Source organism: Pyrgilauda ruficollis, unplaced genomic scaffold, assembly GCF_017590135.1.
Source record: "Pyrgilauda ruficollis isolate IOZ18807 unplaced genomic scaffold, ASM1759013v1 scaffold170, whole genome shotgun sequence".
NCBI lineage: Eukaryota > Metazoa > Chordata > Aves > Passeriformes > Passeridae > Pyrgilauda > Pyrgilauda ruficollis.
This window is the reverse complement of record NW_024515876.1, coordinates 89045-104571: the sequence shown is the minus strand read 5'-3', so window position 1 is coordinate 104571 and position 15527 is coordinate 89045. Positions and strand designations below refer to the sequence as shown.

Sequence of the window (15527 nt, the reverse complement as noted above, 5' to 3'; positions counted from 1 at the left end):
CAGCCCCTCAAGGACTGGAGCCCACAGCACCTGAGGATTCTAGGAGCCTATTTAATTTTGTTTTTACCACATCCTTTTGTGGAAGTAATCCTATTTGTCCATGTGTGTGGCTGTATAATTTGAAAGAGTCAAGAAAGAAAGAGAAATCCTAACTAATAAGAAAATCTTCGCATCTGTATGTCCTGCTGTTGCAGCTGAGGGACTGTCACTCACACAAACTTTCACTCAAGCAATGAATTCTGACTTGAGATCTTGAGAAATCTCTGTATCAGATTTGAGTTTATCATTAAGCCATTTTCTTAATGCACTGCCAGTTATTATGGGTATTAGTAGCACTTTCTATCTAGCCCACCTCGAGGTCAAACTTTTACAGTGAAGCAAGTGTATCAATCCTTCTCTTCCAGATTGTGCACACAGGGAAACAGCCATGGAGTGGGACAGAGAGGGAGGAAAATAACAGTTTCACCCCTCAGGGTCAGAAAGACAGGAAGAGCAGCCTGAAGAAAAAAATATACAGGGATGCTGGAAAAGATATAGTGAGTAGGGTAGGGAATGGGTAGAAAATAGGAGTAGGAGAAGACACTTTGAAATAGGCAGAAGCAAGGCAAAAATTAATTTGAAAATTAATACAAATGGGAAAGAAGACAAAAGGTTGCAAATAAAACGTAGAGAGCTAGAAAAAAAAATAACATATATCTTATCTTAGGCTGGTGATGCTCTTCTGCACTCTTTCACCCCTGTACTCAGTGATCTCACCAGCCTGCTGCCTCACCCCTGGCTCCCTTTTCCCTTCTGGTTTGTAACTCCCCAGCTTGCAGCTGAAGGAGCCACCTGCTCCTGGCCTTCTGCCTTCCTTCATGCAGTGCCCTCAGCCTGGAAGGTCCCTTCTTTTGGACCCATGTCCCAGCGATGACATTGATGTGCTAGTCTGCCGTGGTTGCCATGGCATCCGTCCGCATTTTCCTTCTAGAAAATTGCAGTGTTCGGGGACATTGCAGAAAATTGCTAGTTATCTACTTGGGAAAAAGTGAGGAACAGTTCGTTCTTGGATTTGGCATTTGTCTGTTTGTGTAGAAGGTGAAAAGTTCTGAATGTGAGTTACCATGTGAAAATAGCATAGTATGAGGATTAAGTTTCCAGGAGCCCTCTGTATAACCCAGGCAGCAGGCTGTACCTTTTAGCAGGGTGGTGAGATTTGTAGCATGATTCTACTCTAGTTTGGCATTATGCACCTGTTACAATGCACTCCATTGAGAGCAGAAACAGTGGAACACAAAGTAATTTGAAAGGGGCCCATTTATTCATGTCTTGCAAGTCTACAGATATAATATTTACTACTGGTGGACTCCCATAGACACTCTGACATGAAAATAGATAGCACAAGTTATTCAGTGTAGACACTTTATGCTGTGTTTTCAAAGTAATTTTGAATATTTCTCCTCCTAATGAATGAAAGTATCACTGTTGTTGCTGCAGAGAGACACAGGTATGTCTAGGACAATCCTGCATTGGTTTGTTTTCACAAACCTCTTCTGGTTCAGAGCCTTTCTCCATCATGAACACAGAGGAAGATCAAGGACACCCAAATGTTGCAAATGCAAGTCCAGTCCCTCAGTGACTAGGGACCCTCAGGTTTCTCTAGTACTCTCTGAATCTTCTTTCCACAAATATTCTCTCAGATTTTCCCTCTGCCACTGTGCTCAGTTTCTATGTGGTCCTGAGCTGCCCAGTATAAACTGTGAATCTCAGCCTCAGTGATGTGCAGTCCCTCAAGGACAGGAGGAACAAGCTATAAAGGTTTTCTAACAGCTCAAATAAGGACCTACCTGCCTTTGAATTTCTGTCATTCTAATTTAGCTCAAAAATCTCAGCCCAGTCCACTTGCTGTGGTATTGATGTGCACATCCAGGCTACGCTGCTGGTGTGGCCGTGGTTTGGCATTATTCACTCTATTGGCATTGTCTGTCTAAAGATTTGATTGAATGTCAAAGCCTGGTGGTCTGCTCCTGAAGTCCAGCCACAGGGAAGACTTGGTTGACACAGATGGAATTTGTCCCAGAATTTACATTGTTCTTGAGGTCTTTGGAAACCTGTTAGTGCACAGGTTCTCCAAGACAGCTGGATGCACAGGTTGTTTCCTTCTGACTGTCACTGATATCAAAGAAGATAAAGTTTGCTGTGAAAATGTGGCAGCCAGAAAGTCCTGGAAAGAAACTTTGCACAGGGAAGCTGTGGATATCCCATCCATGGAAGTGTCCAAGGCCAGGCTGGATGGGGCCTGGAGCAGTCTGGGATAGTGAAAAGCGTCCTTGCCCATGGCAGCAGGGTTAGAATGAGATGAGCTTCAAAGTCCTTTGTGATTCTATGATGTGAGCAGGTGGGGGTGCAATGAACCCAAAAGACCAGCAAATTTTATTAGTCTCATTAGGATTTTTCCTTCAGCTGCTTTGTCTCTGCAGAACCACGGCCCTGAACTTTCCCCACTACCTCATCCAAACTATCCTGCAGCAGAGCTGCACGAAGAGTCTCACTTTGTGCTTGGAGATGCTCAGCCAAGCTGGCAGAGAGGGAATGGGAAGGCAAGTGTTATATTCCCATTCACCTCACACCCCAAGAATCCGAGGATTAATGCATCCATTGTAGACTTGAATTTCCCTAGTGGTTAGCTCTAATTTTCTGCAGCTGCACAGACATTAGTACAGCAATAATACTCCTAATAGCAGTGATGGCTGAGACCGTCAGACAGAAAAGATCACTTGTTTTTGGGAAAAAAAATAGATACCACAGATATATCACCCTAGATGTATCTGTTATTAAAAATTACTTTCTGAGCCTGCCTAAATATTCTAATAATTCAAAAACAAAAACCAGTGAGGTTTTTGGACTAAGGACTTCATTTTCCTAGAACGACAGAAACAACATTTTCTCTGAAAATAATGAAGTGCAGGTAGGTCTTTTGTGGACAGGTAGCTCATTGGAACAACTGACCAAGGTTGACACATTAACTTGGATACATAATTTTGCTTCCAAGTCTGCCCCAGGTTGAATTCCCCACCTTCCTTAAGAGGGACACATGAAGGTTCTTGGAGAAATTTACACGGTCAGCATAGTTTTGCTGCTGATATACCTGCAGGAACCCTGGGTTTTAGCAGATTCAGTTCCTGGTGGGCTCTGGCTTTCATAATTAAGTCATTCCTGCACTGTCTCTGTATTTCTGCAGGACCTCTGCCCCTGCTGCTAGCTCTAGTGTTTTTCCTCTTTCCACTTAAATTTTTTCAGGAGCTGCATGTTCATCCATGCAGGCTTGTGGCCACCCTTATGTGACTTCCTGGTCTCCAGGACAGATCATTCTTGGGGCTGGAGGAGGTGGTCCTTGAAAATCAACCAGCTACAGATGTAAGCTCCATCTGTTGTCTGCTGTGCAAAAAGGCAGAGCTTTTGCAGTCTAAGGGGAGGAGAAGCAGAGAAACAGCCTCATACATTTAGCTCTCTTATATGTGGATTTGTGAGGGAAGTGCTTGTAATAATGCATGTGGGTGTTTGCTGAGCATCTTTCCTCTTGGCTATAAAGCTTTGAATAATCACTTCCAAGTCTACTGACAGAAGTGGAAAGGCTTGTAAAGGTGGAGAAGCGTGTCTGCTGCCAAGTGAAAATGAGCATATAGAGGTCAACGGCGCAGGAGCAGAGTGACAAGAGACTGGACATGCTTCCATGTAGGTCAGTCCAGTCTACCTAGCTTTTTTTTTTGGGGACTGGCCTTCCCTCATGCACAGCAATTGATGACCTGAGCTCCCTTGCCCTTGGCAAGGGCACCATTTCAGCGTTCCCTCCATTCCCATGAGGAATGGTTTGTTGTGATGGTGTGCACAGACTCTGAGTCCTTCATTGCCAGGTGAATCACCCTCATCCAGAGAAATCCCCTTTCCCCAGGAGGTGTTTTCTCTCTGCCCTCACAGGTGGGGCACGACGGCGCTACCCCTGAGAGCTGCTGGCTGATGGAAGAGCTCACCATCATCGTGCCCACCAAAGGTGCCATGTACAACTTTGTCTGCAAGTGCTGGCTGGCCAGAGACAAAGGTGACGGGCTCACTTCACGAATCCTCAACATCCTGGATGCAGAGTGCATTAACATTGGCATCAAGGTAGGCACCAGGCTCCCTTTGTGCCTTTAGCTGCTGCAGGGAGCTCTGCTGACGCAGCCCATGCATCAGCAGCTCTCATGCTTTGACTTTTGCAAGTGGCTTGAGACTTCCCTTCGCTCTCCTTTCCTGTTATTTTATTGGCAAAGTCTTTAGGCTTGGTTGAGGATCACAACTGTTTAGGGCATTGTTTAGTGAGGCTGGCTGGACGCAGCCATGGCATGGTGGGAGGGCAGAGCAGGGAGGGCACAGCTCAGCAGCCTGTCCTCATCTTGTCACCCACTGAGTCACCTGGTACCCCTAGAGTGGGAGCAGCTTCAGGGTGAAGGATTGCTTCTAACTCATCAGATTAGAACAGTGGAAATATCCTAATGTTTTAATCTCTACATAATATGGCTACATACCAAATTTTCTAATAAGGGATAATAAATTAATAATTACTGGAAGTTGTTGAAACATGAAAACATTTGTAAGCCTGATCTTTGGTGAGAATAACTAATTAAAGTGGAATCAGTGATGAATAAAACTCTATCTTTTTTCATTCAAATATATGAATTTTGAAGTAATATCTGCTATGCCTTATTTCAAACAAGTACAAATTGGAAAGCTGAACTGTGCTGATTTTGGATGTAAGATTTGTAGCAGAAAGAACAGTCTGGATGAATGTGACAGTAACATTGTGTTTAAATACCTGTATGGCAATTTAAAATCTCTATAGATGTGCTTCTATTTACAGTCAGGTTACACTTTCATGGTACATTATTTTTTCTTTATGCTGCTCTTGATACCCAAGCTAAAGATACTCTCCTGAAATCTTTCTTGTTCCCCAGACATGCAAAAAAATTGATAGCATTTTTTGCATTTGTGAAGGATTCGCCAAATCAATGCAGATTTCAGTGATGGAATTGACCTAAGAGGGTATAAAAACCTTCTTCAGACTTAATACCAAGGTTAAAACCAATCTCATAAAAATGCCCCATCTGTCGTTTAACCTCCTGGATGAGGTTTCCAGGCCCCTGTTGGTGAGCTGATGGCTTGCCCATAGATTGAAGTGGATCTTAATGAAGACTTACGTTCAGTCTTCCTTTAAAAGCACAATCCTGAATATTTATTTTCATAAGCACACCAAAAATAGACACATCTAGCGACAATTTTTTCCCTATGATGTTGGATCAGAAACTTGATGGGAGACTTGAAGAAAATCTGGGGAGATGCTTGGGACATGAAACCAGAAGTGAGCATTTGACTTTCTGATCAGTCTCCTAGTTGAGGGAATTTGGGACTGTTCTCTCGTTAATAGCTGTAGTTAGAAACTGAGTCTTACAGGCATTTTAGAGTTCAAAGACAACTGATAGTTTAGCATCATTTGGAAGATTAATACTTTTCTATTTTTTTTTTCCTGCTTGGCTTTTGTACAGCCAAAAGTACCCATTTCAACTTAATTTTCTTCTTGGCTTGATATTCCCTCTTTTTGCTTTAAATTGAGTATTTGCTTTGCCGTAGTTGGAGAAATTACTCAATGTCCACCACAGTCATTAGAAGCCTTCAAAGCATTGGTAAAAGTGTTTTTCTCCTTCCTGTAAAAACCAGGATGCATTGCCAATATTTAAAATACGTGTGGATGAATATGTGATCAACAGGTTATTCAGGTTGAAATAAATGTGAAAGATAATTTTTTATATCATGTTATTTCTTTGCACTGTTTATTTATGTGGCAGCCAAAATCCAGGCCAATAAAATTAGCCTAGCAGTGCACTATTTAAAATATATTTCTGTGAGCTGTTTCTTGATAGTCTTCCACTTCTTAAAGAAGCCTTGGTACCATAGCTATGATCTTGAAAGCATCTAAGTGGTCTAGAAGTCTTAAAACCCCTAATGGCCACTGGTACTTACAAATTTTTGATATGTTTATTCAGAATCTTATTGTTCCCAGGTCAGGAGAAAAGAACAAAATTAGGCTGGTAAGGTGAAAACTCTAAAAAACAAATTGGCATGCCTTCAGTGCACACAAGATCTGGGAGGACCCTGCAGCTGATGCAGCAGTGAGCATCCCCTTGGAGAGCAGGACAGCTGAAGTTTGGTACCACAAGGAGTATTCTGATGTATAAACCTCCAGACTGTTAGTGATATCGGAATAAACATTGCACAGATAAACACTGAACTTTTGGGAGAAACATTTTGCAGCCAAGAAAAAGAAACAATTGTTCTTCTGGGAGACTCTTTTTTAAAATTAGCAAGAGTTTGGTGCAGTACAGAGCTGGAGTGCTGGAGGTGACCAGGCAGAGACACTGGCAGCAGAGGGTTGGAGGCCCAGCCATTGATGTGATAGTTGTGATTCCTGTGAAGAAGCAGCTTAAGAGATCTTCATCACTGGTTTTGCAACAGGACAAGGGATAATGGGTTTAAACTGAGGGAAGTTTGACTTGGATTAGATAAAAGGAAGAAATTTTTTACAGTGAGGGCAATGAGGGCAATGAGGCCCTGGCACAGGTTTCCCAGAGAAGGTGTGGCTGCCCCTGGAACCCTGAAAATGTCCCAGGCCAGACTGGCAGGGCTTGGATCAAGCTGGGATAGTGGAAGACGCCCCTGGGCATGGCAAAGGGTAGAATGGGGTGAGCTTTAAATGTTCCTTTCAAAACCCAATCCATCCAGTGACTCTGTAATTCAGATATTGTCGCAATAAATATGTCTCTTTCGAGGCTGAGCAAATCTGTAGAAAAGGTCATAGATGGAAAGTCCTGTAGTAAGTTTTGATGCCCAGCTTCACCTCTGGAAACAATAGTGTGGAGAAGAACCAAGAAGCTGTGTTGAAACCTTTTCTGTCAAGGAAGTAGATCTCCAGGAAAGCCTGTTGCCCTGATGCCCTGTGAAGGCTGACCTAGAACAGAGACTAGACAGAGCTAAAGAATAAAGTAGGGATTTTTTAGAAGGCCTCAATGGATATACTTTGGGGAGTACAAGGGCCCAGCCAGGGCTACACCCAAGATGAACCCAAAATGGTCACAAAATGCACAACCGGTCACGGGGTCTCTCACTTTTATAATTCTGCTCCATTTGCATATTGGAGTTAATTGTCCAATTACAGCTTTAGGTTATGAAATCCCATCCTTCTTGTTTTTCTCTCTTCAATCCCTGTTGTTTATGCTCTTGGGCCTGAGATTTGGATCATTTGTCCCTGGTCCTCAGCTAGAGAAGGCATTGTTTTTTCTCCCTACTCTGTGAAGAGAGCTCACCATCCCCTAATAGGAAGCTCAGAACTACACACTAAAGCAGCACAGAATCTGAAAAATATAAAAAATTAAAACCTGAGGCATCAGCCCTGTTCAGCTTGGGTTAAGGACAGCTGTTTAAATGAGGCCTTCTGATTGCTTCCAACCCTCACCAGATCCTCTACGAAGTCACGGTTGTGACTGGAGACATCGAAAGCGGCGGTACTGATGCCAATATTTTCATGACTGTCTTCGGATCCAATGGGAACACAGAGGAGATGCTGCTGGATAAAAATGGAGACAGGTACAGTAGCTGTCATTTTTGTTGGTTAGAAGTGGAGTGATGACAGATTTTAGTGTCAAGTCAAGAAGCACTCAGAGCTTTGATCACGCTCCCACTGAAACACAAATGTTTACTCCCATTGACATTATAGATTCAGACCGGGCCCCTTGTAAGTATTTCTGTCAGATTTTTAGCAAAGCAAAGGAAAAGAGAGCACTGCATAGCCAGGGGAAAACAACCTTTGTCATTTGTGTGGTTTAACACAAAACTTTTGTCATTTATGCAAGTTTTGTTTAACCTGTTCCTCAGTGGCTTTAGAGTTAAGCATCTTAAACAAAAGTATGAAATCCTGCATTGTCTCCAAGAAGAACTGTGAACATTGCCCAGGACAACAATTGCCAACACTGGTAAATGGCACAGAATGCTGCACTGAATGCCCTGCCTTTATTAAAAATGACAAACCTCATGTTTTCTTCAGCACAAACAGCTAACAAATACTATAACCCTAGCCTGATGCCAGCATTTCCATAAGCCAAAAAACCCACACATGCCACCACTCATCCACTTCCCAATGGTTTTTTGTTCCTTCCTAGCACCTTCCCTAGTACAGAAAGCTTTGGCATGCTCAAGAATGAACCATCTTTTAGTGACATCATGCTTAAATTCAATTAATTGTCTAGCTCTGATCTTATTCAGCAAGGCATCTACAGAGCATCAGAAGGGTGGGAGCTTTTGGCCGCACAGTTTGAGCTCAGCTTGCTGAGAGAATGCTGAATAACTGAGGGTAAGGTGCACCTTGCACAGAGGTTTTTGCTCAGGGAATGTTTTACTTGAAGCTGTTGCAGCAGAGCAGGTGTCTGGACAAACACAGCTAAGATTGAGAGCTTCATGTGTCTAGTTAGTAACAAACATGAGCCTTGTCTGTTGTGAAAAAAAATGCAGCAGAGGTGCTGCTGACTAAAATATCTGTGAGAAACACAGCTGAGTCATGCAGAAAACCACAGCTCTTGGGGCTTGCTGCTCCCCATCACAGAGGAACACCCAACATGTGGGGAAATGCCCTGGGCTTACCAGCAAGTGTGGCCATCAGTGGCACTGCTCTTACAAGACCCTGGACAAGCCCAAACTGGCCTGTCTTCCACTCACTTAATCCTAACACTCAGTCCTAGCAGGCAGGAAAATGGACCACTGATGTTTGGAGTCAGAAATGAAGCAGATTTCACATCTGGGTGTGTCAACCAAAAATTTCTAAAGGAGATCAAGACATCTCCAGCCCCTTAGGAGCATGGCTGTGGATTTGCTGCATCTGGGGCAAGCCATACCCCTAAACTTTGTGGCCTCTAAAAACACATCCCATTTGTCTGCATGGGTGGGATGAACAACCTCTGATATAAGAGTATGAAAATGCAATACAGGAGAATAGAAAAGTCTCTGTGTTATTAGTTGCTTGGGTTATCATCTGACAGTAGAGGAGCTGTGAAAGGTGTTGAAAAATCACTGGGGCTGTGTAAAGAAAAGGAAGTGTAAGGCACAACTCTTATTATGTTAATATCCCCAGGATGCTGTGCTGTTCTGCTGGCACATCTCTGCTAGCTGGAGGTGCTCTGCATCACACCTCCAGCTGTACTGAGCTCTTGTCATCTCATTAGCACCCTCTGCAGAGGACATTCATGTCCCCAAATTCACATCCTGTCTGCTTCCGCACCACTGCCACCAGTTTTCATCCAGCTGTTAACAGCACAGGCTTTCCTGGCTCTTTTCCACATGGAAATCTCTCCAGCCCTTGCACCAGCAGAGCAGGGATGGGTGAGAGCTGCTACAACCAAATGGTAAAAGGCACTTTATCTTTATTGGGGCCATCCAGTGCCAATTCACTCACAGCAGCTCAGTGTATTACGAAGAGCCGTCTGTCTAACCTGCCACAGATTTAAGGCAATTTTCGCTACATTACACTTATTGCCAAGACCCCTGGGCAATGGAAATATTTATAAGGGCAGGCACGGGTAGGAAAGCTTAATGAAATCCTGTAGATAAATGGTTCAGTGTCCTGAAAAGGGAATAGCAGCAGTCAGCTTGTCTGGCTACTTCTTCCCTTTTCAGGTTTTTTTTTTTTTTTTTTCAGGTTTGTGTTCATCTTCATATAAATTAGGGATAGCAAAGAGCCTCTGGGTCACCCAGTTTGTCACTTTGGCAATCACTTCACTCTAGTACTTCCCTCTTGGAAGAAGCAGATGAGTATCAGTGTTACAAACTTCAAACAAGGCATTTGCTGAAGATAAAGAATGTTTTATTTTGCTTGCAGACATTTTGGCTTAGCCTGGAAAGCCTCAGAGTGAGAGTTTTCTATGAAGCTTTGTAGGTAATAGTGATTGTAATAAAAACCGAACACAGGATCACAGGATAATTCAGACTGGAAGGGTCACACCTTTTTGTTAAATAGATGTGGAAATCAATCCAGTGCAGGGACAAAAGTACATTCTATTTCTCACAGTGAGACAGGCTGCCTCAGCATCCGGTACCACAGAAAGACAAATAAGAAGAAAAAGGAGTTTTTCAAAGAGCAAACATAACCCTTAATAACTAGAAATGGACTGGGACCAAAATGCCCTGTGCAAATGCCTCTGGGAGTGCAGAGGAAGCAATGCCTGGATGAAAACTGAGAGGCTCGAGCCAACCCCTATTACTAACATCTGCAGCTATGCATGCTCAGATAATGGTGTGAGTATAATCACATTCATCCTGCAGGGGGTAATCTGAACAGAGGTTGGTAAAGAAAATGGGGTTTTTTTCTCCACATTCTGGCACTGCACAGCTATGGGAGGCTGTGTGCATTGCCAGGAATGAGATATCATCGTTATGGATTGTTTCTGTTATGGCAATGCCCACAGTTTGCAGGGCTCTTCCCAAACCTCTCAGCGCACTCAGGTAATTCCCCCACAAGGAGAAGTTTGCGTGAAGGAGAAACATCAACTGCAGAGTGGTCACCACGTGCTTGGTAGACCCCCCAGATTTGGCTGCCACTCTCCTTAACAAGTATTAGATTTCCAACTCCAAGACCACAGCAGGTCCCCAGGTATCTGAAAAAATCAGGAGCAAACAGGAAGATACGCTTGTTTAGAACAGAGTAATATTGAGCCTGAGGCAGCACTTCCACTGGAGGCTTTCGTCCCAACATCAGTGATGCCAGGAGGGAGGGAAGGTGGAGTCTTAGCCAATGTAATCTTCTTTGGGAAGCACATGTTAGCTGTTTTTTCCCTTCTCCTGCTTCCTGCTGATTGCTATGGATGAGCAGCTCCTGCACATCCCTGTGCCTGTACTCAGCAGCCACGCACTGCGGAAGGTCTTTCACGCAAGCTTACACAAACCCACCCTGGTTCTTACCAGAGGCAGAGACAGTTTGCAAATCCAAATCCCCCAATTTCATCAGGTTGGCTTTGTCTCCATTCTAACATAATTTGCCTGTGCTTACTAAACTTGGGCATTGGGCTTCAATCCCAGTGCCACATTTAGCTGAGCTGCAGCAACTGCCTTGCTCCACAAAACACAAAGTTTTGTGCCGAGCCTCAGAGGAAGGAGATGAGGCAAAATTATTTTGCCTTCTAGCTGGAACTGGCCAAGGACAGGCAAGTGGGCAGCTGCCAGGAGGGAGGCGATGTTCAGAAGCCTGACTGTGAGCCGCTATTGTTCTGGTTACAAACAGAACAGTAATGTATGCTACAGGCTGCCTGGAGCAGCTCCAGGTGGGCTGTGTTTTCCAGGGAAGGAGGAATCCCTGTCAAATCTGCAGCGGGGTGTCTTGCCAACAGCAGAGTAGCTGGTGATTGCAGCACAGGAAAGCTCAAGTCCAATAAAGAACGCTCATAAAGTTTTGATTTGAGGCCGTTGGCACGGCCAGGGCTGCAGCACGGGACAGAGATGAGGAGAGGCTGTAAAGCAGCAGGAAAACCTCCTTGGTCTTCCAATCCCTGCAGGTTTGAGCGGGGCCAGGAGGACAGTTTCATTATGGAGATTGCTGACATCGCACCCCTCAGGAAGATGAGGATCCGGACGGACGGGAAGGGGACGCGCCCACACTGGTTCATGGAAAGGGTAACGCTCTTGGCATCACGGGTCTCTCACAGCCTGCCTGTCCTGGAGCCTCTCAGCCCCTGGCAAAGAGGAGAAAGGCACCCAGTGACTCATTTTCATTAATTTTCCACATTTTTTTTCTGTTTGGTTTCTCCCGGTTTTTCCCGGCAGGAATTGAGTCAAGAAAGAAGAGAGCAGAGGGGAAAGCTGTGTTTTAGAGCTTTTTTTGTGGTGGAATCATCATGTCTGGAAGTGTTCGAAAGGCTTGTGGTTCTGGCACATTTGTGGGCTATGGTTTTACAATGATCACTGCGGTGCTGGGTTAATGGGTGGACGTGATCATATTGGACAGCTTTTCCAACATAAATGATTCTATGGTTTCACCACAAATTCCACTGTTAGATATCTTTCTCCTCTGCACGAGCCTTGGTTTGTCACCAGGACACCTGCAATATTTTCTGGTCCCCGGATTGTACCCTCAGCCCCTGCAGATCTCTGCCATGAGGGAATCTGAACCCCTGGGATGGTGGATGTTTGTCTGCCAGACAGAGACATCCTGGGCTGGGTGGGACATTTCCAAATAATCCATCCATTCTGTTGGATCATCCCATCTCTCCTCTTTCCTTCTCCCCTAGCACACACATTTATTTCTTCTCTTGTCCATACAAGTAAGGTGACACTTTCATCTTGCATTTTGAATGGGGCATGCAAATTGATGGTACTTCCCCCTCATGTCCTACCTTGCACAAAAGTACAGCGCTTGCCTTTATCTTTGCTGTCAAACCATCAGCTCCTTGTAAGGATCACCTGTGTCTGGGCAGTCAAAAGTAGTTTGCTTGGTGTGGGTCCCTGTAGTTACATTTCTAAGACAGAAGGGGAATGATGTGCTGATTGCAGACCACCAGGTGTCATTAATGGAGAAACATATCTCTGCTATTTTCCTTTACCATGTTTTTCCTGGAGTCAACATCCTGCTGGGTTTCTGTATCTTGACCTTTTCATGAGAACAGTTTAAGATCTAGTAGCTTAACCACGGTCAGAGGGAACACTGCATGATTTTTTAATTGGGTCCTTTATCCTTTTTTAACTCATTTACAGCAGCCTTTTTCACACAGATAAGTGTGTTTCTAAACATTGACCCTACATAGCCACCAGTTTTCAGTGAAGTAATGGGCTTCTCTTCACTTTCAAAGAATTTCTGTACTGCAGTACCATTTTTACTTCAACATTTCCATTTCTATTTTGTTTTCCCAGCAGCTGGAGAAGGAGAGGAACTGAAAGGGGGGGGGATTCAAGCTGGACATTAGGAATAAATTATTTACTGTGAGGGTGGTGAAGTACTGGCACAGGTTGCCCAGGCAGATTGTGGCTGCCCTATAGCTAGAATTGTTCAAGGCCAGGTGGAACAGAGCTTGGAGCAGCCTGGGATAGTGGAAGGTGTCCCTGCCCACCACAGTGGATGGAGCTGGATGAGTCTTAAAGTCCCTTCCAACCCCTGACATTCCATTACTTTATGATGATGCTTCTGCAGCTCCTAAAAGGATTAGACCTCCAGTGCATATCTTTAGAATTGATGCCACAGATGCACAGTTTTTCTCTCTGTGCCTAAGGAATAACTAAATCTGTTGTCTGATTTGATTCAGATGTCTTGGTCAAACTCCCTTTGTAATTTCTCACATGCTTTCCCCTGAGTTTTATAAATCATATTCATATAAAACAAAATCAAATAAAGCTTATTCATCCAGAGACATTCCAGGTCTTGCAGTCATGAACCAGCAGCAGCACAAAGGCAAGGGATGGCTGCATCTTTAGGTGTGCCTCCCCACCTTCCTCTTGCCTCGTCTATCCAGGCATCCCAAACACTCATCCTGCTGGACTGTCCTACCAAAAGCAAAGATTTCCCAGCAAAGTGGGATCAGAGGACTCTCATTTGAACCTATCCAGCAGGGTAACAGCCACCTTCCAGCTCTACAGAAGCCACAGGTGGACCATGCAACAAGAACAGGTCTTGAGAACAGACTTAACAGAGGGCTTGTAAAAGTGAGGAACAGAAATTTTTCACATGGGCAGATAGTAACAGAATGAGGGACAAGGGTTATACACTAAAAGAGGACAGAGTTAGATTAGACATTAGAAAGAAACTCTTGGCTGTGTGGGTGGGCAGGCCCTGGCACAGGGTGCCCAGATCAGCTGTGGCTGCCCCTGGATCCCTGGCAGTGTCCAAGGCCAGGCTGGATGGGGCTTGGAGCAGCCTGGGACAGTGGAAGGTGTCCTGCCCATGGCAGGAGGTTGAACTGGAAAGTCCTTAAGGTTGCTCCCAACCCAAACCATTCTTTAATAATTCTGTGATTTTAGAAGCTTATGGAAATGATGTCTATATTTTCTATTTTTTTTTTTTTTTTTTTTAGCTAAACAGATCACAGACGATTTTTTTACTCCGGTGTTACGTAGATAACTGTATTTATTGGTTTCCTTTCCCACCTTCCCTGCAAAGGTAAACACAGCATTTGCATTCCCAGGCAGAGGGTGGCTTACAGAACTGTTCTGGAAGAGGGGAGGGAGGATTTTTGTTCTCTGATTTGTATTCCAGCCTTAAAAACTTACGTAGCCTGGTGTGACATGAAAACTGATCGGAGCCCATTTCCATTTCTGTCAAAAGTGCATATTAAGACTGCATAATGAAATACTTGTGGGGGTAGTGCTAAACTCTCAGACAGATGGTTCACAGTTAGTGCTAACTAGCACAGTGAAATGAGAAGCTAGATTAAGCCATCAACCCCGTAATTAACCATTTGTTGCTCCATTTATCTACACTATATTCTCAGTTTTCTTGTTCTATTAAACTAACAATAAATGATCTTTTTAATTCTCTTTGGTCTTTTGGTAAACTGTTGCTAGCCATAATTTATACTGCTTTTAGTTCAGCAGATATAGAAATGCATAAATACCAATTAAAATGCATGAATTATCAATGATTCTGTACACAGCCAAAAGATTCAATTTACAAGCAGGCAAGTAGTCATATTTTTTTTTCTGTCTACATAAAATACACTAAAATTTCATTCAGAATCTCAGTGAAGTAATGAACCTGGTGCTGAAAATTCAAACTTGCTACCACAAGTAGCAATATGTTTTAAATGCTAGTACCTAAACCTCTGCAGGGAACAAAATTTGATTAGTGATGTTTTGCGACAAAATGAACATTATTGATCATTACTATGCCCAAACAGGCATTGTGAATGTTCTCCAAAGCTGAGCAATGCTTTCTGGTCACACCACTGCTGGAGGGACACAGAGTGGGGTTTTTTTCCACTGATCTAATGCTGAATCTCATGTTCTTCCACATCCAGCTGCCATGACACTGCTCTGTGCTTCTGAAAAATCAGGGAACCAAATCATAGAATCACAGAACGGTTTGGGTTGGAGGGGACATTAAAATTCATCCCATTCCAATCCCCTGCCATGGGCAGGGACACCTCCCACTGTCCCAGGCTGCTCCAAGCCCCATCCAACCTGGCCTTGGGCACTGCCAGGGATCCAGGGGCAGCCACAGCTGCTCTGGGCACCCTGTGCCAGGGCCTGCCCAGCCTCAGCACTAAAAAATTTTCAGTCTAATTTGGAAACTTATCTAAATGCATGCTTTGGAAACCTCTTCCTGGGATAGCTGCTTTCTCAGTCCCTGTGATGATTTCACCTGCTGCCCAGTGTCTTAGCTTTGAAGTTGAAAAGCTAGAAACAAGTAAGGATGAAAGCTCAGTGAAATAGCAGGAATTATGAGATTGTTGAATTCTGCAGAGTTGCTTCCCTCAGAATTTTAATGTTACTTT

General features: G+C 43.9%; 1 protein-coding gene across 1 annotated transcript in view; it reads left to right on the top strand.

Annotated features, from left to right (window-relative positions):
* The window catches only part of LOXHD1 (lipoxygenase homology PLAT domains 1), a 121674-nt gene that overhangs the window by 77504 nt on the left and 28643 nt on the right, over positions 1-15527 (top strand). The window contains exons 30-32 of the mRNA XM_041464129.1: positions 3958-4143; positions 7526-7653; positions 11604-11721. Of these exons, the coding sequence (XP_041320063.1) occupies positions 3958-4143; positions 7526-7653; positions 11604-11721 (432 nt within the window). The remainder of the gene's footprint in view (positions 1-3957; positions 4144-7525; positions 7654-11603; positions 11722-15527) is intronic.